We start from the raw sequence: 18516 nt of genomic DNA, 5'->3' as shown, positions 1-18516 counted from the left end.
ATGTAATGAGATTATAGAATTTCAAAGGACAGGATGTTATGATTTGATGTACATGTAGACAAAAGAACTAGGATGGAAAGAGAATCATGGGATTCAAAATATTGGCATCGAAGACTCCCAGGGGAATAGAATAGATCAAAGGCACCTGCTGAAAATTTGGGAAAACTATATTACAGAACTATATGATTGACCTAATTGGCCAGAAACCTTGGAAGTGGAACCCGAAGAAGTAGTAGTTACAGACGAGAAAAGACCATATATTTTACAAAGTGAGGTGGAAAAAGCTATCAAGGACATGAGGAATGGAAAGGCTACAGGAGATGATGTACCTGGAGATGTGCTCAAGTTACTGGGAGAAGGTGGTTTGAAAACACTGACAAAACTAATAAACACCATATATGAAACTGGGGAGTGGCCCAAGGACTTTACAGAAGTTACAATGATTGCCTTAAAGAAAAAGACAAAAGCTACAAAATGCAGTGACCATCGCACAATAAGCCTTATTGCACATACAGCAAAGATAATAGCAAAGATACTTAAAAGAAGAATCAAAAGGAAAATAGAGGATATACTTGGAGATGATCAGTTTGGATTTAGAAGAGGAAAAGGAACCAGGGATGCAATTGGGATGATGAGAATTATAGCAGAAGGAACTCTGGAGATAGATGAAGAACTGTGTGCTTGCTTTATAGACTGGCAAAAGGCATTTAACCGTGTATATTGGACCAAATTAATGCAGATCCTAAAGGAAACAGGTATCGATTGGTGTGAAAGAAGATTGATTAGTAAACTGTACATGGATCAGAAAGTTAGAGTGCGACTGGACAGAGGGGAGACAAGAAGTGTGAAGACTGGAAGAGGAGTTCAACAAGGATGCTGTGTATCACCAATTTTGTTCAACTTGTACAGCGAATGCCTTACCAAGGAAGCTCTCGTGGAGACTTCAAATTAGGAGGGCAAATTATTCAAACTGTGAAATATGCAGGTGACCTTGTGTTTATGGCTAAGGAAGACACTGTGCTACAGGGTATGATTGATAGACTAATCGAAACTGGAAGGTGCTATGGCATGGAAATGAATGTGGAAAAAACAAAAGTAATGAAAATTTCGAGACAACCAACCCCAGTCACAATAAAGATAGACCAAAAACAACTGGAGAATGTGAAATGTTTTATATATTCGGGTAGCTTGTTAACAGATGATGGAAGGTGTACGAGTGAAATTAAATCTAGGATTGCCATGGCAAAAGCTGCATTTAGCAAGAAGAAGAATCCTTTTATGAGCAAATTGGACTTAAATTTGAGAAAGAAACTAGTGAAATGCTACATTTGGATCATTGCTTTGTATGCGGCTGAAACTTAGGCACTTAGGGCAGATCAGAAACACCTGGAAAGCTTCGAAAAGTGGTGTTGGAGAAGGATGGAGAACATCAGTTGGACCGATTATGTGAGAAATGAAGAAGTGTTATTTAGAGTCAGTGAGAAGAGGAATATCCTACATGAAATAAGAAAATGGAAGGCTAATTGGATTGGTCATATCTTACGCGGTAACTGCCTTCTAATAGAAGTTATTGAAGGGAAGATAGAGGGGCGGAGCTTCATAACTTGTACTCTTCTCCAAGTATAATTAGAATGATCAAGTCAAGGAGGATGAGGTGGGGAGGTCATGTAGCACGAATGGGGGATACAAGGAATGTGTATAGGATATTGGTGGGAAAGCCATAAGGATAGAGACCACAGGGAAGACCAAGGTGTAGGTGGGTGGACAATATTAGAATGGATCTTTGAGAGATACGATGGGATGGTATGGATTGGATAATCTGGCTCAGGATAGGGACCAGTGGAGGACTCTTGTGAACACGGTGATGAACCTTCGGGTTCCATAGAATGCTGGGAAATTCTTGAGTAGCTGCAGAATTGGCGGCTCCTCCAGAAGGGCTCAGCTCCGTAAGTAAGTAAGTAAGTAAGTAAGTAAGTAAGTAAGTAGTTGCGAAATGGTGACTTTGTTTGTAAACTAACCAAGTACAATTTTCTAACATGACTGTCTTATATATGGAAAGCATGCGCACAGAGTGTAATGTTGTGTATATGTTCTGTAAAATCAGTCTTGTTCTTCACTGGCATGAAATATGACAATATATTTTACCTGACTCTGTTACAGTTCGAAATGACTGCAATTAGTTTTCTGATATGACTGTCCTCCATACAAAAGCCACATGGGTCAGGAATGTTACAATTAACATCCTCTCACATGGAACTGAGCCTTTTCAACAAATTAATAAATACACAAATAAATACTGAATACTGAAGCATAAAATTCTTAGGAAATAAAAATACCATTTATTATTTGCCAGAACAAACATATTTTGCTTTTATAATACCATTCCATTCTGGATACACATGATTCAAACCGTGCTTTCATTGCCACTAGAGCTGGAAAGGTTATGACGCTCACTACTTACATTTACCTTGAAAACATTTTTCGGTCAATTACCTGCTCATCAAATTATACCTCTGATGCATGGAGCATCTTAAACTACACACTTGCCACTCTACCAAATTTTAAAACACTAAAAATACATAAGGTTATACGTTTAAAAAGCAACACCACAGCACTAAAATAAGAATCCACTGTACCAGCCATGATAGTCTTTTGCCTGTTGAAGACAATGTCCAATAGCACTTATTCATAAACAAATTCCTAACCATAACCTTAATTTCATTTATATTCACCACCACAGGACCTGATTCTAGTTCTGATGAGCCTCAAACAGCCAATGAAAAGCTGAAGAGGGATAAACTGCCAGGCATTTATCAAATTCCATCTCAACTTATTCAAACAGGTGAGAAGAGATTACATTTTCAAAACACCAAAGTTGAGTCATTCTATTTGGACATTCTACAGATTTCCAACAGAGCAGATCTCTTGTTATAAGAATATAATATAAAATCATAATGTAAGAAATGCCAATAAATCCTATGAAAGTATGATGTTTAAATAGGCAAGAACAGCAAGAAATCAAAATTATATTCATGATAAAGTGGCATCAAATTCTTGAAAATGATACTTAAATTCAGTTTAGAATCTTCTGCCTTTCCAGGTTTCTCTAAAACCCTAAAAATTAAGATCCCATCCCCTACACTCTCTCTTGGTGTAGTGCTTAATTAGCTTAGCACAGAGACGTTACCTTTTTTTTTGTCTTTAAAATGAAAGAAACACATAGAACACACATGGGACAGAAACATACAAACTACTGGTTTCAGGATCTCCACACACCATCTGATGAACCCTGACACAGATGCAGAGATAATATTAACATAACGTTTGAGATATTCTGAGGATATGAAGTTCTTTGGCTGGCTGAATGGTGGGCTTACATTACCACAGCAATGAAGTTCCCTGATAGCTGTCAAGTATAAAATCCTTATGCAAGAGCCTTAATAATGTGCATAAAATCATTGCTTCTTATAATACAACTACAGCAGGCTCTGGATATCAATGAATATCTCACAGGAGCAAGGACTAATAAAAATACCAAAAGAGATGGGTTAACAGCATGCTGAGATAAGAGACAAGACACTATGAAAACAAGATTCTAAAGGGTTCTGACGATGGTGGTTGACACACAGAATTACTGGAGTTTTGGACTCTTTCCATCATCCGGAATTTTAGGTAACAGGGGACACGGCGTTTCAGAAACTGGATCTGTTTCCGTCTTCAGGTGAGAAAGGAAGACACTTGCTGAGTTAGGCCCCTTAGAAAGAGCTAATCTCAATTACTGAAAACTATACCCTAAATTTTCCTAGCCGAGGACTGCACTCAGGATTTACATCTCTTTCAGAGGTAAGAGGATTTCTGCATATAAATCTTTCTTTGGTGAATAAGTTGATATATTCAGTTCAGGATACATACACTATTTTAAAATAAGGTTATGTAGATACATTTGATTCATAAGAATATCTACAGAAGCCCAGTGGACCAACTCTTACACACTAACAATACCGTCAAATAAACTACAAATGTAACACCGATTTCATTTTATGGCAAGAGTATATACGCTGTAGGCAGGTTATATTACAGAATACATCAAAAGATTCCTACAGAATTTAATTCAAAGTAGTGGAAAAATACGTAAACTGCATTCACAAAAAACGACATAAAATAATGGTGGTGCGGTAATAACTGCTTCGAAAGACACCTGTGAATGTTCTCCTTTTAAACAATTTAATTTACAACAATACTACCTATATTAGAAATAGCCCCTACTGCAAGTCAAAGTTGCTGACAAATTTTAATTAGATGTAATAACAAAACAATCACATAAGCTGCATTCCGCAAAACATTAGCGACTCTGTCATCAAATTAATTGTTAAGTAAATTAAGTGTTGCTATGAATTATTAAAACTGAACACTGTAAAAATAGCACATGTTAAATAATTTTCTTGGGTTTGGTAAGTCACAGTGGTGTTTAATATTCGAGTATTTTATTAAAGGTTCTCTCTTAAAAATAAATACGTAAACATTCATGAAGTCCCCGATCAAGAAAATAATTAACTAAAACAAACTTATGCATCTAATGAAATTATATTTCAATAGCCAACGATTCTACAAAATATGAAGAACTCAGATGATGCCACATACATTTCTCGCGAGCAAAAATCGTTACTGAAACTTCATCCCACCGAGATGAGTTATAGTTATGCTGGTTATAATTTAAAGGTCACCGATTAAATTACAGAATGCCATTTAAAAGGGGCGTGACGCGGCGATGGAAATGCGTCTTACCTGGCGAATGGCGTTTGCTCCACATGATAAACGTTGGAAATTGGTTCCTTCTTAATAAGCTTTACCAGACGTTCTTCGGGCACACTTAAAAGACCGTCGTGTTCCATGTTCAAACATATTCCATCAACAAAATTTGACTTCGCCATTTTCACCGCCAAATTCGAAATGTGCGCTCAAAAAAGTTCAATCATGCATACATAAGAATTATTTGCTTACAATTGTATGTGCTTTCTGTTGCATGTTTCAATCAGTAAAGCATTTATCCGGAAACACATTACGTTTCGTAACCACGTTAAATTTCCGTTACAGGAAAGCGGAGCTCGAATTAAATGAAACAGGATTCACTTCACTATTCACCACTCGGGAAGTTAATTAATGTGTACGTAACGTACATTATGAAACCAAATTAAGTACTTAAGAGTGTCACTCTTCAAGTATAAACCAGAACATACGAAAGCAAAATAGCTTTATTGCACCAGAAGTTCATTGCAGCCGCTCACAAACCTTCCTGATGATGTCACTGAACAAACAAAAGTAAAGCAATGCACACGCGATACAGTGCGACCAACGTTAGATAATTAAGTATTCACATTCTACACCTAGAGAGCAGCACCGGTAAATACACTACAGTAGAACATGATCGTCATAAGCGGTCATAAGGGTCATAAAGTCAAAAGCGTCAAAAGTGTCCGTTGATAACATACAAAAAGGTAGCTATGTTTACGGGATGCAGGCCGAGGGCGCACGAAGGAAAGTTGCAATCGCAATTTCCGAGAAATGTCGCCGATTACAACTAGGCAACTGGTTTCCAGTTTAGCAGGGGTACACTGAGGAAACTTATGTTTGATTAGTTTCCCACATCTTAAGCGCCCTGAAGTGGAAGGTTCATCGTAATAATTGTATAATTCAATTTCGTGCATCTTCAATGGAAGATAATAATACAATTGCTCTTGTCGTAATATGGTGGTAGCAGAGTCCGGTTGAGACAGCGTGAGAAGAGAGGATAACGACCATAAGGGAAATACTGGGATGTTAATTAATGGTCAATTTATTTTAATCAGGAAATAACGCCTTTACACGCGATAAGGAATTTTGACATACAGAGCAACAATTTTAGCAAGAAGACAGTTCATGATGGCCGTATATAGCCGAAACATGTAATGGTGAAGGGTGACTATATAATGTTGTGTTTAAGGTGGAAATATAAGTGAAATAAATGATATATTAATGCAATAGGACGCCGAAATACAATATTAGGAAAAGAAAACAATGGGCACATCAGTTCTTCATGAATTCATGTATGCGAACTTGATTTGTTTGGCAGCTAGTAATTATTTTTTCTTTTGCTAGGTTGAAATTGGATGACATTATTCTAATTGTTGTGATGTTGGCTCTAGGACAATATATTTTTGAATTGGTGTGGTCTTAATTTAAAAGTACATTTTACATTTCTGAGTAGTGTGTGGCAGAGTTGAAGCAGAGTAGTTATACAGTTACAATTTTTACTTTGAACACTGTAGTAGAATTTCTGTTTTAATAGATGGGGGGGATATCTGTATGTTAAGTAAAGGTAAAAAAAAATTCACCAATTGTCAATAGATTTTCCGTCAAGTGCAACAATATATATTTTGGTCACTTATTTATCTCATCTGCCTTACATGTTTCGGTTCCAAGGAACCATCTTCAGAGGCACTTACAACAAATCATGAAAACACTGGCACAGCTCAACATCCACAGTATGTAATTATTTGTGGAAACTATTACATATATCGGAGTGTAAAGCACAACACTTCCCAGTATCTTGAATGCAGGTATAGCACTTGCATCTAAAAAACCACCCTCAAACCGAGTCGTCAACGTTAAAATTTTAAGTTAAAAATTTTTTTAAAAAACGTTCAAGTAAAATATTCAGGCTCCTTCTTGGTGAATCGTCCCAATAGGGGGAGGCGTCAGCACGGGGTTGTGTGGGCTGCAAAGATATTATATTATGTTAGGTTGTATCTATTATTATATATTTAATGTTAAATAATATTTGATCCTGGCCTTACCTTGTGGTCGGGTGTATCTTACGCGATGTGTATTGTGTACTACAGTGGAGAGTGCACGTCAATGTTATTTAAAGCTGTGTGTATCGTGACGTGGTGGGGGGTGTGTGTGTACAAGTAGTAATGAGGTCAAACATGCTGTTCTGAGTATTGATCTCTTTTGCCTGTTTCTGCTCATCTATTAATTTGTTGTCCCTGTAGTGGCGGTAGATTTGATATTCTTCTTTTATATTCATTAATTTACCCTTCCTTGCCACTTCAATCAATTCCATAGTTTGCGAAATTGGGCCATATTGATGTTGTCGATTTAAAATATGTTGAGCATAGGCTGAGTCATCTTTATTGAACCTTATACATCTTATATGTTCATTATAGCGTGTTATCAACTTTCTGCCTGTTTGACCTATATACACTTGTTGGCATTCTAAGCAGGTTAATTTGTAAACGCCGCTTTGTAACGGACCAAAATGAAACAATTTAAAAAAAAATTATCGCTCTTAACAGGCCGTATAGACCCATAGGCTTGTGAGATGTCGAGGGTCCCACAGTTTCTAGACAATCTGCTCGCAGATGGAGGTGAGGTTGACAGCCTTATGTGCTGGCCCTTTACCCCAGGAAGATTCCTAGCAATCATTTCTGTTAACAGGCTGAGTTGATCCCAGGGCCATAGTGTGGCTGGAAGGATTAGGTCAATCGAAAACCCAATGACCTCATCGGGAATTTAACCCGCTACCTTCTGGCTTGTAGCATAGTGCTTCAACAAGTTACAGGACAGCATATATTGTCACTCAGTAAAATGATCGTGTATGTGACCCCAGGATGTGCAGCTGGCCAGGGACTGCACGTTACCAAAAACTGGGTAATGTCAGTTATTCCTGCTAAGTCCTATCCATACTGTGGCCTCATCATAGTCCCCGGGCAACATTCTGCAGAATGCAAAGTGTGGAAGGGCAAAAAGCCATATTCCGACACTTAATTGGAACCCACTGGCTAAGGGAGTAAACCCACAGAAAATCCTAGGTCCTCCAAGGTAGCAGAGGTTAGTTGCAAGGCCAGCTCCCTTGCACTGTAAAAAATCAAATTGCTGAATAAAAGCTCAACAAAGGATAGCCGGACAGATCAATCAGAGACAACCAAAACGAGTTCTAAGGAATAAAAAAAGTAAATTAGTGATAGGAACCTGGAATGTTAAGACTTTGCTGAAACCTGGGAAAATGCAAGAACTGTCAGAAGAACTGTGCAAAACACAAATGAAAGTAGTGGCCTTGCAAGAGATAAGATGGGCAGGAGATGGGAGTTATTAGTAAAAAGGACTTCCAACTGTTTTGTAGTGGTGCCCAAAAATCCGGGCAAGCTGAAACTGAATTTTAATATCAAGAAGGAAATAGCCAAATACATTGTTAGATTTGAGGCAGTAAATGAAAAAATCTATAAGCTTAGGATTAAAGGAAAATATAACAATACTACTCTTATCGGTGTTTATGCTCCACCCAAAGATAATGATATAAACCTCAAAGAGCACTTCTATGATGAACTACAAAGAGCTTTAGAAGAAACTCCAAGAAGTGATGTGGTAATAATATTAGGGGATCTAAATGCCAAGTTGGGTAGAGAAGAAATATTGAGTAACATCTCGGGGAAATATACATTGCATAATGCAACTTCACCAAATGGCGAACTATTGGCAGAATTTATAATGGCTAATAACATGGTAATTATGAGTTCCCAGTTCCAACATAAAGAAATACATAAGGGTACCTAGATAGCACCCGACCATAACACTGTTAATCAAATTGATCATGTCATTATTAATGCAAGTAAAAAGGACCGTATATAAGATGTCAGAACAATGCGAGGACCTAATATAGACTCAGACCATTACCTTGTTAAAACGGTAATAAGGCAAAAATTACCCATAGCTTATATGGAAAAGAAATTCACTATGAAGAAATTGAATAAAATTATATTGCATGATCTCCAAAAGCAGAGACAGTACAGAACCATATTACACAAAGAATTGATAGAAGCAAATGAATTTTCAAATGTAATTGAAGAATGAGAATTTATTCAGTCCAAAACCGTTGCAATAGCCAAAGTAGTTGTAAGAACACAAGTCCAGGTACCTACCCCGCCCACACACACACACACACACACACACACATGCACAATCCTATCTTTGACATTATAATAAATAATTTCAATTAATAAATCTGCATAACATTCCCATCCCCTCGTATTCCTATCATCACACCCCCTCCTTCTTCCACACACACACACACTCATAACATATATTCAACCCCTTCTCCCCCTCCACACCAAACTCAATACACCACCATCATCCCCAAACAATCTACGTCGAACCACTGTACAGTGTCGAACACACCGAAGGTGTATATGCCCAGACAAGAAACATACGCCACATTGCACGTTTCATAAGTAATATCACTCTATTTACAAACCCCTATATTTTTAATCATTACACACATTTACCTATATATTTTTCACGATTACAAATATATATGACATAAAGCATGAGAATACCATACCAAATACCCACATACCACCAAACTTGCACATCATTGAAAACGTGTCTTTGGGCTTCGCATACCAGGCTTCTTTCGTAGAATTTTAGCAACAAGACCTACGCAACACACGCCCAATTTCTACACTGTAGCAGGATATACGCCTAATATAAAATATTTCATTTGGCATGCAGACCCCAAACCCACCTGCATATATATTTTTAATAGCTTTTAATGAATTTCAGGTTACAGAAAGGTCAAAATAATTTTTTGAACAAACAAACAACTATTAGGTTCTCAAGAAGGATTCTTCTGTATGGAGTTAATAATTGTACAATTTAATAATGTATTCAATAAGGCCGCTTACTTTAGTTCCCACTACCTTACACAGGGAGGGAAAATCGCTTTGCAACACAGTTACAGGTAAGTAGAAAGAAAAAGTAAAGATATCCCTGTAGCAGGCCGTGGAGGCCCATAGGGTTGTGAGATGTTCAGGTTCCCACATTTCCTAGATAATCAGCTCACAGATGGCGTTGAGGTCGTAAGCGTTATGGGCCGGCCACATTTAACCCCCAAGAATATTCCTGGTATTCACTTCAGTTAAAGGCTGAGTTGACCCCAGTACCATAGTGCAGCTGGAAGGATTAGGTCAATTGAAAAAATCCACCTCATTAGGATTTGTTCCCTCAACCTTCTAGCTTGCAGCATAGTGCCTCAACCAACTACACTACCACGTGCCCAGTTGCAAGTAAGACAGTTACATTTGAGATACTTTTTATCAAATACAGACCAAGCAAGCCTGTTGAAGTGGTAATGTTCCTGACTGATATTCAGGATGTGTCCAGTTTGAATCTCAGTTGCGACATTGGTTATTCCTGGTTGAGGTACTTAGTGTTTCTTCTAGGCTGTGTAAGGAAATTATGGGATAGTACCTTAAATTAGGCCATGGCTGCTTCCAAATTCTCTTCAGTTCATTATGTACTGTCATTTAGTCATTCTACAGCAGTATTACATAAACTACAGAGAAACTGAACTTTTGGTAGGTACATTTCTAACCTTTTGCCTTCAGAACATGTTTTGCCTCAAAAAATACTGTTAGGACCCCAAGCCAAATACAATTAGTACATGTGATAAAAAGGGCATATATCAGGTAAAAGAAATTGTTACAATCTTTGATGTGTGATGCTTTATAGTTCCATAGAATGGTACTAACATTTCAGAGAAACTTGCTGCATCTGTCTTCTGGGTTGACGAATGGTACATGGCATAACAGCACAAAAAAAAAAATTACCATATTTAGAATAATGAGAACTTGAAATCTCATAAAGGAAATTTTAAATGTACTGTTCTTATGTTGTGCTTAAAACTTGCTGAAATATAAGTAGCAGTCTTTGTGGGACAATATACTATCATACAGTTGTAAAATTAAGTCTGATGTTTAAGCGAAAAATGTGGAACACTTAACGATTTTGCATGTCATCGTGCACAAGGGCCATGCTAATATTCTCTGTATCATTCCAATATTAGTATATGTATGACCGAAGCGAGTATGCTTAAGTCAAAAAGTCAAAGTCAAAGTCATGTTGCAACTGACGGTCAGCCAGCGTGTCTGTCTTGCTGTCGAGCCCCAGGTGGGGATCATGACCAGATGTTTTCTTCTTTGTGAAAGAAGCTGTCCTGTCTATTTGGGGCGACCTCTCTGATGAGAGGTCGGGTCTGTCATTTGTCAGTCTTAGTCAGTCCATTGTCAGTATTGACATATATGTATTTACAATTTAATTCTAGTCTTAATTACTATTTCTGTGTACAATATATACAAGGTCCCTGTCAATCCAGGCTTTGTATAGCAGATTATGCGACATTTCTAGTATTATTTCCTACCACGGCAGTCTAGACTTGAACAGCCGTATGCCTGATCGCCACCAAGTTTAAGTCTCATATACTTTCTATGTCACACATCACCTGGACCAATAATGTGAACATTTTCATTTTCATGATTTTGTATGACTTCTGCTTGTTGCCTGCATAATTTTATTATGTAATGTGATAAATGATACAAACTCCGTCCCAAGTGCAAACAATATATATTATATGTCTTTCATCTTGTTCTCTTCTACACTACATGTTTCGGCCTCTATCAGCCATCATCAGGTGTATACTCTTAACGTTGCTGCCACACTGAACCCAGTCTAAAATTTAACATTTAAAAACACATTGTTATTTTCTTTGTATTATCAACATCTACCTCGCTGATATGTGTCTGGTATGTTGATTATATTGCACATGTCAAATTTGATTTCCCTGTAGTAGCACTATAAAATCTTTAGTTATGATTTTAAAATCCTTTAAAATCATAACTAAAGATTTTATAGTGCTACTACAGGGAAATCAAATTTTCCATAAATTTTAAATTTAAAATTTAGAGAAAATTTTAAAGGATTTTAAAATCATAACTAAAGATTTTATAGTGCTACTACAGGTAAATCAAATTTGATGTGTGCAATATAATCAACATACCAGACACATATCAGTGAGGTAGATGTTCATAATACGAAGAAAATAACAATGTGTTTTTAAATGTTAAATTTTAGACTGGGTTCAGTGTGGCAGCAACGTTAAGAGTATACACCTGATGATGGCTGATAGAGGCCGAAACATGTAGTGTAGAAGAGAACAAGATGAAAGACATATAATATATATTGTTTGCACTTGGGACGGAGTTTGTATCATTTATTGTATAGAGTGCAACAGGATGCTTAAATATAATCTTTATTATGTAATCATACATGTATGGAATTTTAATGCCATGTGCAATTCGCGGACCAGTGTGCGCCTTGGAAAATTGTCAATGGTGCGGAGAACCTTGTTTTGCAGGCGCTGCAATTTCAGTAGATGGGTGTCTGCCTCAAATTCCCAGGCGGGACTAGCATAAGTCATTACAGATCTAATAAGAGTTTGTGGAGGGTCAATTTAATGTTAGCGCTCAATCGCTTACTTTTGAATAGGGAATATACTCTAAAGATCGTTCTGAAGGCCTTGGCTTCGATCATTTCTATGTGTAATCTCCATGTAACTCTCTTATCGAAGATTACACCTAGATATTTTGCACTATTTACAAATGTAATATTTCGTCCATTAAGAGTAAGACAAGACTCAGGCGGTCGATACCCACGAGAGAAGTAGACCCCCTGAGAGTCTTATCTTCGTTAATTTTTATATTCCAGCGCTCACACCAGGTCTCCATTGAGCTGAGACCGCGGTGGTGTTTTCTAACAATAAAACCCTCCTTGCGATCTGTCGCATATAGACAGGTGTCGTCCGCAAGGAGGGCAAGGTGAACACCATGAGTTTGGGGGGCATCATTTATATACAAGTTGGAAAGAGTAGGGGAAAGGACATAACCTTGTGCCACCCCTGCTCGCATTTCCCTTGGCGTTGACATTTCGCCTTCAACCGAGACCCTGAATGTACGCTGAGAAAGAAAGGACCCAATAATCTTGGTCAAACAGAGAATTCCAATTTTGATAACTTATACAGCAAGCCTGAGTGCCACGTGGTATCAAAGGCTTTTTCGATGTCCAAGAACACTGCAGCCTTAGACTTGTCCTCCAGCCTCATACATTGCAATGTCGTGCTGTGACGTGCACGAAAACCAAACTGACTTGCGTTGATCGGCCTCTTTCTTCAATATGTTTTTGTAGAAATTTCATAATTACTTTTTCGAATAGTTTTCCTGTCTTGGACAGGAGGCTGGTCGGACTTAAATTTTGTGGGAATTTCGGGTCTTTACCGGGTTTGGGTAAAGTTATTACTTTTGCTTCTTTCCAAGAACTTGGAAAATGAGAAAGCCGAAAACAATGATTAAATAAATGGGTTAGATGAACCAATGGTCGCCTTGGAAGGTGCCTGAGGCATTCATTTGGGATGCCGTAATTCCACCGGCCTTTTTTAACTTCAGGGATTTTATTAATTTCTGAACGTCACATGGTCTGATCCTTTGAGGGAGGTTGTCGTCTACGGTTTCCAGCAGTGCTTGAACTCTAGCCTCCACCCCCTGTTCATGGTTTTCGTCGCACAGGTCATGTGGCGTGAACTGAATTTCCAAACAGTCGGCAATTTCGTTGGCTTTTTCAGAAGGATAAAATTTAAGGCCAGAAGAACCATGAATAGCAGTTGGTGCCCTTGGTCCGTCTCTCTTAAGGAGAGTTTTTGCAATGGGCCATATACTCTGAGGTGTGACTTCAGCGTTACCTATTTTTGTTTCCCACCGTTCAAGTGCCATTCTACGGGTCATTCGCCTGATTGATTTGGTGATCCAATTGACTGCCGTTTTACACGCTGGATCCCTGGTTTCTTGCCACAGTTTTCGTAGCCTCTGTTTACATTTTATCAAACGATCTAGACCAGGAAGATCGTTGTTTATGTCCGAAAGTGTAATTTTACTTGTCGACAACCTATATGCTGAAGCAATGGAGGCTGCAAAGTCGCGTGCCATTTTATCGGCTTCTACCCCTGACTTAATTTCTAGTTTAGATGATATTAATTCAGAGGCGAGGCTTTGAAACCGCTCCCAATCTGTAAATTTCTCAATAGGTTCCGAAAGGTTCCTGATCTTAGCATGATCCAGTATGTGGAATATTGGTGGTAGGTGAACTGAATCCAAAATATCTTAGACGATGACATCTGACACTCCGATATTTTTGTGAACCACAATGTCTAACACATCACCATTTCCCGCAGGGGAATAATGAGTGGGGCACTGTGGCGCTGAGATTTCGAAATCACTATTATCATTTAAATCCATTAGTTTCAAGCCTGAGGGGTTTGAAACTCTGCTATTCCAAAATGGGTGCTTAGCATTCAGATCACATGCCAAAATAGTCTTACGTCTAAAGCTTAAGAGCGCATTGATGTCGGCATCACACCAGGCTCTGCCTGGAGATTTATAAATAGCTGCAAGCAGTACTGTACTTCGCTATTACCAATTGGTATGCAGACCCCTGTCGCTTCTACTGAAACAAGGGGTGGTAGGTCTACATGGTTATGGGGAATGCCTTTTCTTACTGTAACGGCAGTTCGCCTTTTCTGCCCGAGTGGTGGTCAATTCTATAAAAGTGGTAATTTGGAATAAAGAACCTCTCATGAGGTTTCAGATGTGTCTCTGAAAACAGGGCCACATCTGCGTGTAGGTCTTGCAGCTGTTTACTGAGCTCATAGCGCTGCCTCCCAATGCCGTTTGCATTAAATGCTATGATTTGAGGGCCCTATGGACTCTAGTAGCCATTTTGGTTCATTAGGTTAAATACAATTTTTGTGATTGCCAAAATTTTCTCTTCGTCTGACACAGCACCATTGAACCCTGTCATAATCTGCTGCACTAGAGTCACAACTCTCAACATATTGTCGAGAGATTGACTGTTCATAATTGGAGCCCGAACTGACAGACCTGTTTGTTGTTCCTGTACAGGGACAGGGACGCTTGGTTTTGTGGGTGCTGCTGGAACTGCCACTGGAAGTTGGCGAGTCTGAGGTCGCTGCTCCTGTGATGTGCTGCCTCGGAGCGCCGCGGCGAAGGAAACTCCAGGGGTAACGATATTCGAGGAGAACACTCATCCCGTTGTGGTTTTGGGTTCCTTCTGTGATTTCTTCCTCTGCAGATCCTCCTTCACGTGTCTGCAGCCCCGATAGTTGGGGGGATGGGGCTTCTCTCTCTCCTTCAACTGGCAATTGCAACAAGCTGGAGTGGAGGCAGTGTTCTCTTTCTCTGGACACTCTTTGTGCAGGTGGCCACCCCCTCACCATATGCAACTGGGAGGTTGTTTACAATTAGCCCAGACGTGGCCAAACTGTTGGCAGTTGTGACACTGCGTAAGGCCATTCTATGCTCTATATGCCTCAACCCGGATGGAAATGTGGTAAAGGTATTGCAGATAGAAAATTTCTTGAGATTTTGCCGTCCGGGGAAGGGTGATAAGGAAGAGTGGAAGATTTCTTGATATCCTTTCTGTTTGACCCTAACCACATCAAATCCCAGGGTCACCAGTCCATCAGAAATATCCTCCGTAGGGGTATTGTGTTGGAGTTGACGGATTACAGCCTTTATAGGTTTTTGGGAGTTCGGAAAGAAGGTATAGTAGGAAAGTTTATTGTTGGATAGATGAGACTTGACGGCTTCGATATCCGCCATGCTTTTAGTGATGACTCTGGTCCCGTTTTTGGTATTACGGAACTCAATGTCGCCTTTCACCACATTTTTCAGTTGTCTGTGAAACTGAATTAGATGTATTGTGGACTTTAGTATTATCGGGAGAGTCCTACCTGCTTTAACTGGAGCTTCCTCCTCCAGCGCAGTGGTTTCTGCACCAGAAGTGTTCGTTTCCATCGTTGCCTCCCTGAGGGGGGCGAAGTAGTTCTTGGTGGTAACCTCTGATTGGGGGTTGCTTTCTTTGGAGTCGGTGCGGATTCAGCGGTACTCTGTCGTTTCCGCCTCCGGACTTCTTTGATGCCTTCCTCCCGGGCTGGAATTTTAGTGCCTGATGCGCTGTCCTTTACCAGGGACTTTACTCGTTCAGCGTAACTGTATAGTTTTCATACAGTGCACTGAACAGTGTCTTGCCGGAGAGGGACTTGCAGTAATTAATCCTATTGTCGTCGGTGACGCTGACTATTGCCGACCATTCTGCACTTTCTCCAACCGCAGCAGTTGTGAAGCCGGCCACGTACTCAATGCTGCTCAAGATGTCGAATAAGCGCCTGTATTGGGTTTCGGCATTTGGGTACTGCTGTATAATTTCTTTAAATTCGGCCTGTAGAGCGGCACGCTTTTCGGCCCAGAATGCATGGTACCCCGGCACAGGGATGCTAGTGATATCTGGCTCGACACAGATTCAACAACCCAGCCGGTTTTTGACTTACAAGTCTACAAGACACTAAGACACAACTCACTGTCCACAGTGAACCCACAAGCAATGTTGCCTAAGTCACACACTAATAATTCACTCAGTAATGCACAATCCAAATTTCAATTACCAAAATTTTCCACATTTCACATCCAATCTCGAATCTTGTCGAACAGACAATTTCTCACTCATCGACCTCACTCCTAACTCAACAACCAATCTGAATCAATCTCTTCCACGCTTAAGTCTACTAATGAGATTTCTTATATAGTACACCCAACCACGTTTTCATGCCATCTGTAGTTTGGGTAGTACTAGTATAAATATAGCAATATTTCATAAAAGAAATAAATAACAATGCACGTCATTTGATAGAGAAAATTTATTTCCACGTTATAAGATTATAATGAATTATAAATTTTTTATTACAACTTCATTTCATTGTACTTTCAATCAAATTTTGTACAAATCCTGTAATGATTCAGTATCATGCCGATAGAGTGCTATATATTCGGCAGAATTACCACGTGCTACCACAGATAGGGGCTTAGTCTTTGGCGCTGTTGAGTCTGTTGAGCTCGGTAGCAAAGAAAAGGTGTTACATAGTGTGTCCGGGTTTTGTTATGACTGTGTTCATTAAAAATACAAGACATGAATTATTTTCAAAATTTCACTCTTTTATTCAAAATAGTCTATACATAGCTGTAATGGACTGAAAAGTATTAGAAAACAGTCCCTTACTCCTTTTGTGGAATCGCGTTTAAAACTGCTGTAGATTCCCTTCGGATGTCCTGGATGGTGTCGTGACGGTCTCCTTTCATCGTCAACTTAACTTTTGGGAACAACCAGAAATCTGCTGGAGCCAAATCTGGCGAATACGGGGGATGATCAAGGACTGCGATCCCTTTTCTGGCCAAAAATCGCCACAATCTTCGATTTGTGGGGTGGGACATTGTCGTGGAGGAGCGATATTCAGGTTGAATTCGAAGAATTCTCGCCCACAAACGATTGAGGACTAAGATATAATAATCAGAATTCACCGTTTGACTCTCTGGCAGAAATTTCTTATGAAAGATTCCTTTGATATCGAAAAAAACTGTTAACAGTGTCTTTACTCGACTCTTTTGCATGCGCACTTTCTTTGGTTTCGGCTTCTTTGGGCTCAACCACTGCTCTCTGCCACTTTATGAGAGGCTTATATTGAAAACACCATGTCTCATCACCAGTAACAATCGATTTTGTCAATTTTGTATCACTTTGCGCCGACCGTAACATGTCTTTGCAGTTGTGGGAACATCCCACGGACTTTCCGAAGTGGCTGTCTATTGGAGTATCGACAAATCCCACATTTGTGACCCCGACTCAACATGGACGCCGCAGACAGCTCGCAAGCAGCAGTATCCAGAGGCTGTGCGGCATCCAGTTCTCACGTACAACCGCCCACCACCCAGCAGCTAACGGACTCGTGGATCGCTTCCACTGGACACTGAAGGCAGCCATCATGTGCCACGCGGACTAACAGTAGACTGAGGCGCCTCCTCTGGTTCTCCTAGGAATCCACACTGCATTGAAGGAGGACTTGCAAGCATCGGTAGCTGAGCTCGTGTACGGCGAGCCCTCAAGCATCCCGGGCAAGCTACTCACTCCAGCTACCGACCCCGTGGATCCAGCGCACCTCACCACAGCTCCGCCAGCACATGGCCCGCCTCCGGCCAGTCCCAGCAGCATGCCACGCCTCCCCAGCTACTTTCTTGCACAGGTCCCTACAAGGACCACACGCTCCGGGCGCCACATCCATTTCCCCGATCGCCTGAACTTATGAGCATCAATTCTCGCGAGCGGGGGAGTGATGTGGGAACATCCCACAAACTTTCCGTATTGGTTGTCCATTAGAGTATTGACAAATCCCACACAGTGTTCCACTCTGACATGTTCTTCATCGCCTGACAGCGCGTGCGGTACAAACCGCGCACAGACCTTCCGTTTGCCCAAATCCTTGGTCAAAATTTGATGCACAGTACTTTTTTGTATTCCCAAAAGCTCCTCGATGAGTCTGGCAGAAATACAGTTATCTGATGCCAGGATTTCGGTCACTTTTTTCACATTTTCTGCAATGCGACTTGTTCTCGGGTTTGATGCACGTGGAGCGTCTTGAATGTCCTCCCTGCCGTCAGGAAATACAGCATACAATCGAAAGATGTTCGAGCGACTCAAACAAGCACTACCGTACACACTCTTCGTCATTTTGTATGTTTTTCCGGCTGT

At 39.9% G+C, this 18516-nt stretch overlaps 1 protein-coding gene, 1 long non-coding RNA gene and 1 other non-coding gene across 5 annotated transcripts in view; 1 reads left to right on the top strand and 2 right to left on the bottom strand.

Moving 5' to 3' along the window:
- Nucleotides 1–5319, bottom strand: part of LOC111869694 (serine/threonine-protein kinase 17A) — a 127221-nt gene extending 121902 nt beyond the window's left edge. The window contains exon 1 of one of the 2 annotated variants that reach the window (XM_023861390.2): nt 4786–5319. In XM_023861390.2, the coding sequence (XP_023717158.1) occupies nt 4786–4931 (146 nt within the window). In that variant the 5' untranslated portion in view covers nt 4932–5319. The remainder of the gene's footprint in view (nt 1–4785) is intronic. The other variant, XM_023861391.2, reaches the window with a different exon arrangement.
- A 107-nt stretch (nt 5320–5426) lies between these two features.
- LOC117282733 lies at nt 5427–18516 on the top strand. 2 transcript variants are annotated; one of them, XR_004513579.1, is made up of 3 exons: nt 5427–5495; nt 14820–14938; nt 17537–18516. It is a non-coding gene; the product is annotated as an uncharacterized LOC117282733 (long non-coding RNA). The 2 variants fall into 2 exon arrangements; XR_004513580.1 differs by lacking the exon at nt 5427–5495 and adding an exon at nt 5644–6083.
- LOC111869697 lies at nt 10798–10905 on the bottom strand. Its single transcript, XR_002843704.1, has one exon. It is a non-coding gene; the product is annotated as a U6 spliceosomal RNA (small nuclear RNA).

The sequence above is a fragment of the Cryptotermes secundus genome, unplaced genomic scaffold, assembly GCF_002891405.2.
Source record: "Cryptotermes secundus unplaced genomic scaffold, Csec_1.0 scaffold1344, whole genome shotgun sequence".
Classification (NCBI taxonomy): Eukaryota; Metazoa; Arthropoda; class Insecta; order Blattodea; family Kalotermitidae; genus Cryptotermes; species Cryptotermes secundus.
This window is presented reverse-complemented; position numbering and strand designations above follow the sequence as displayed.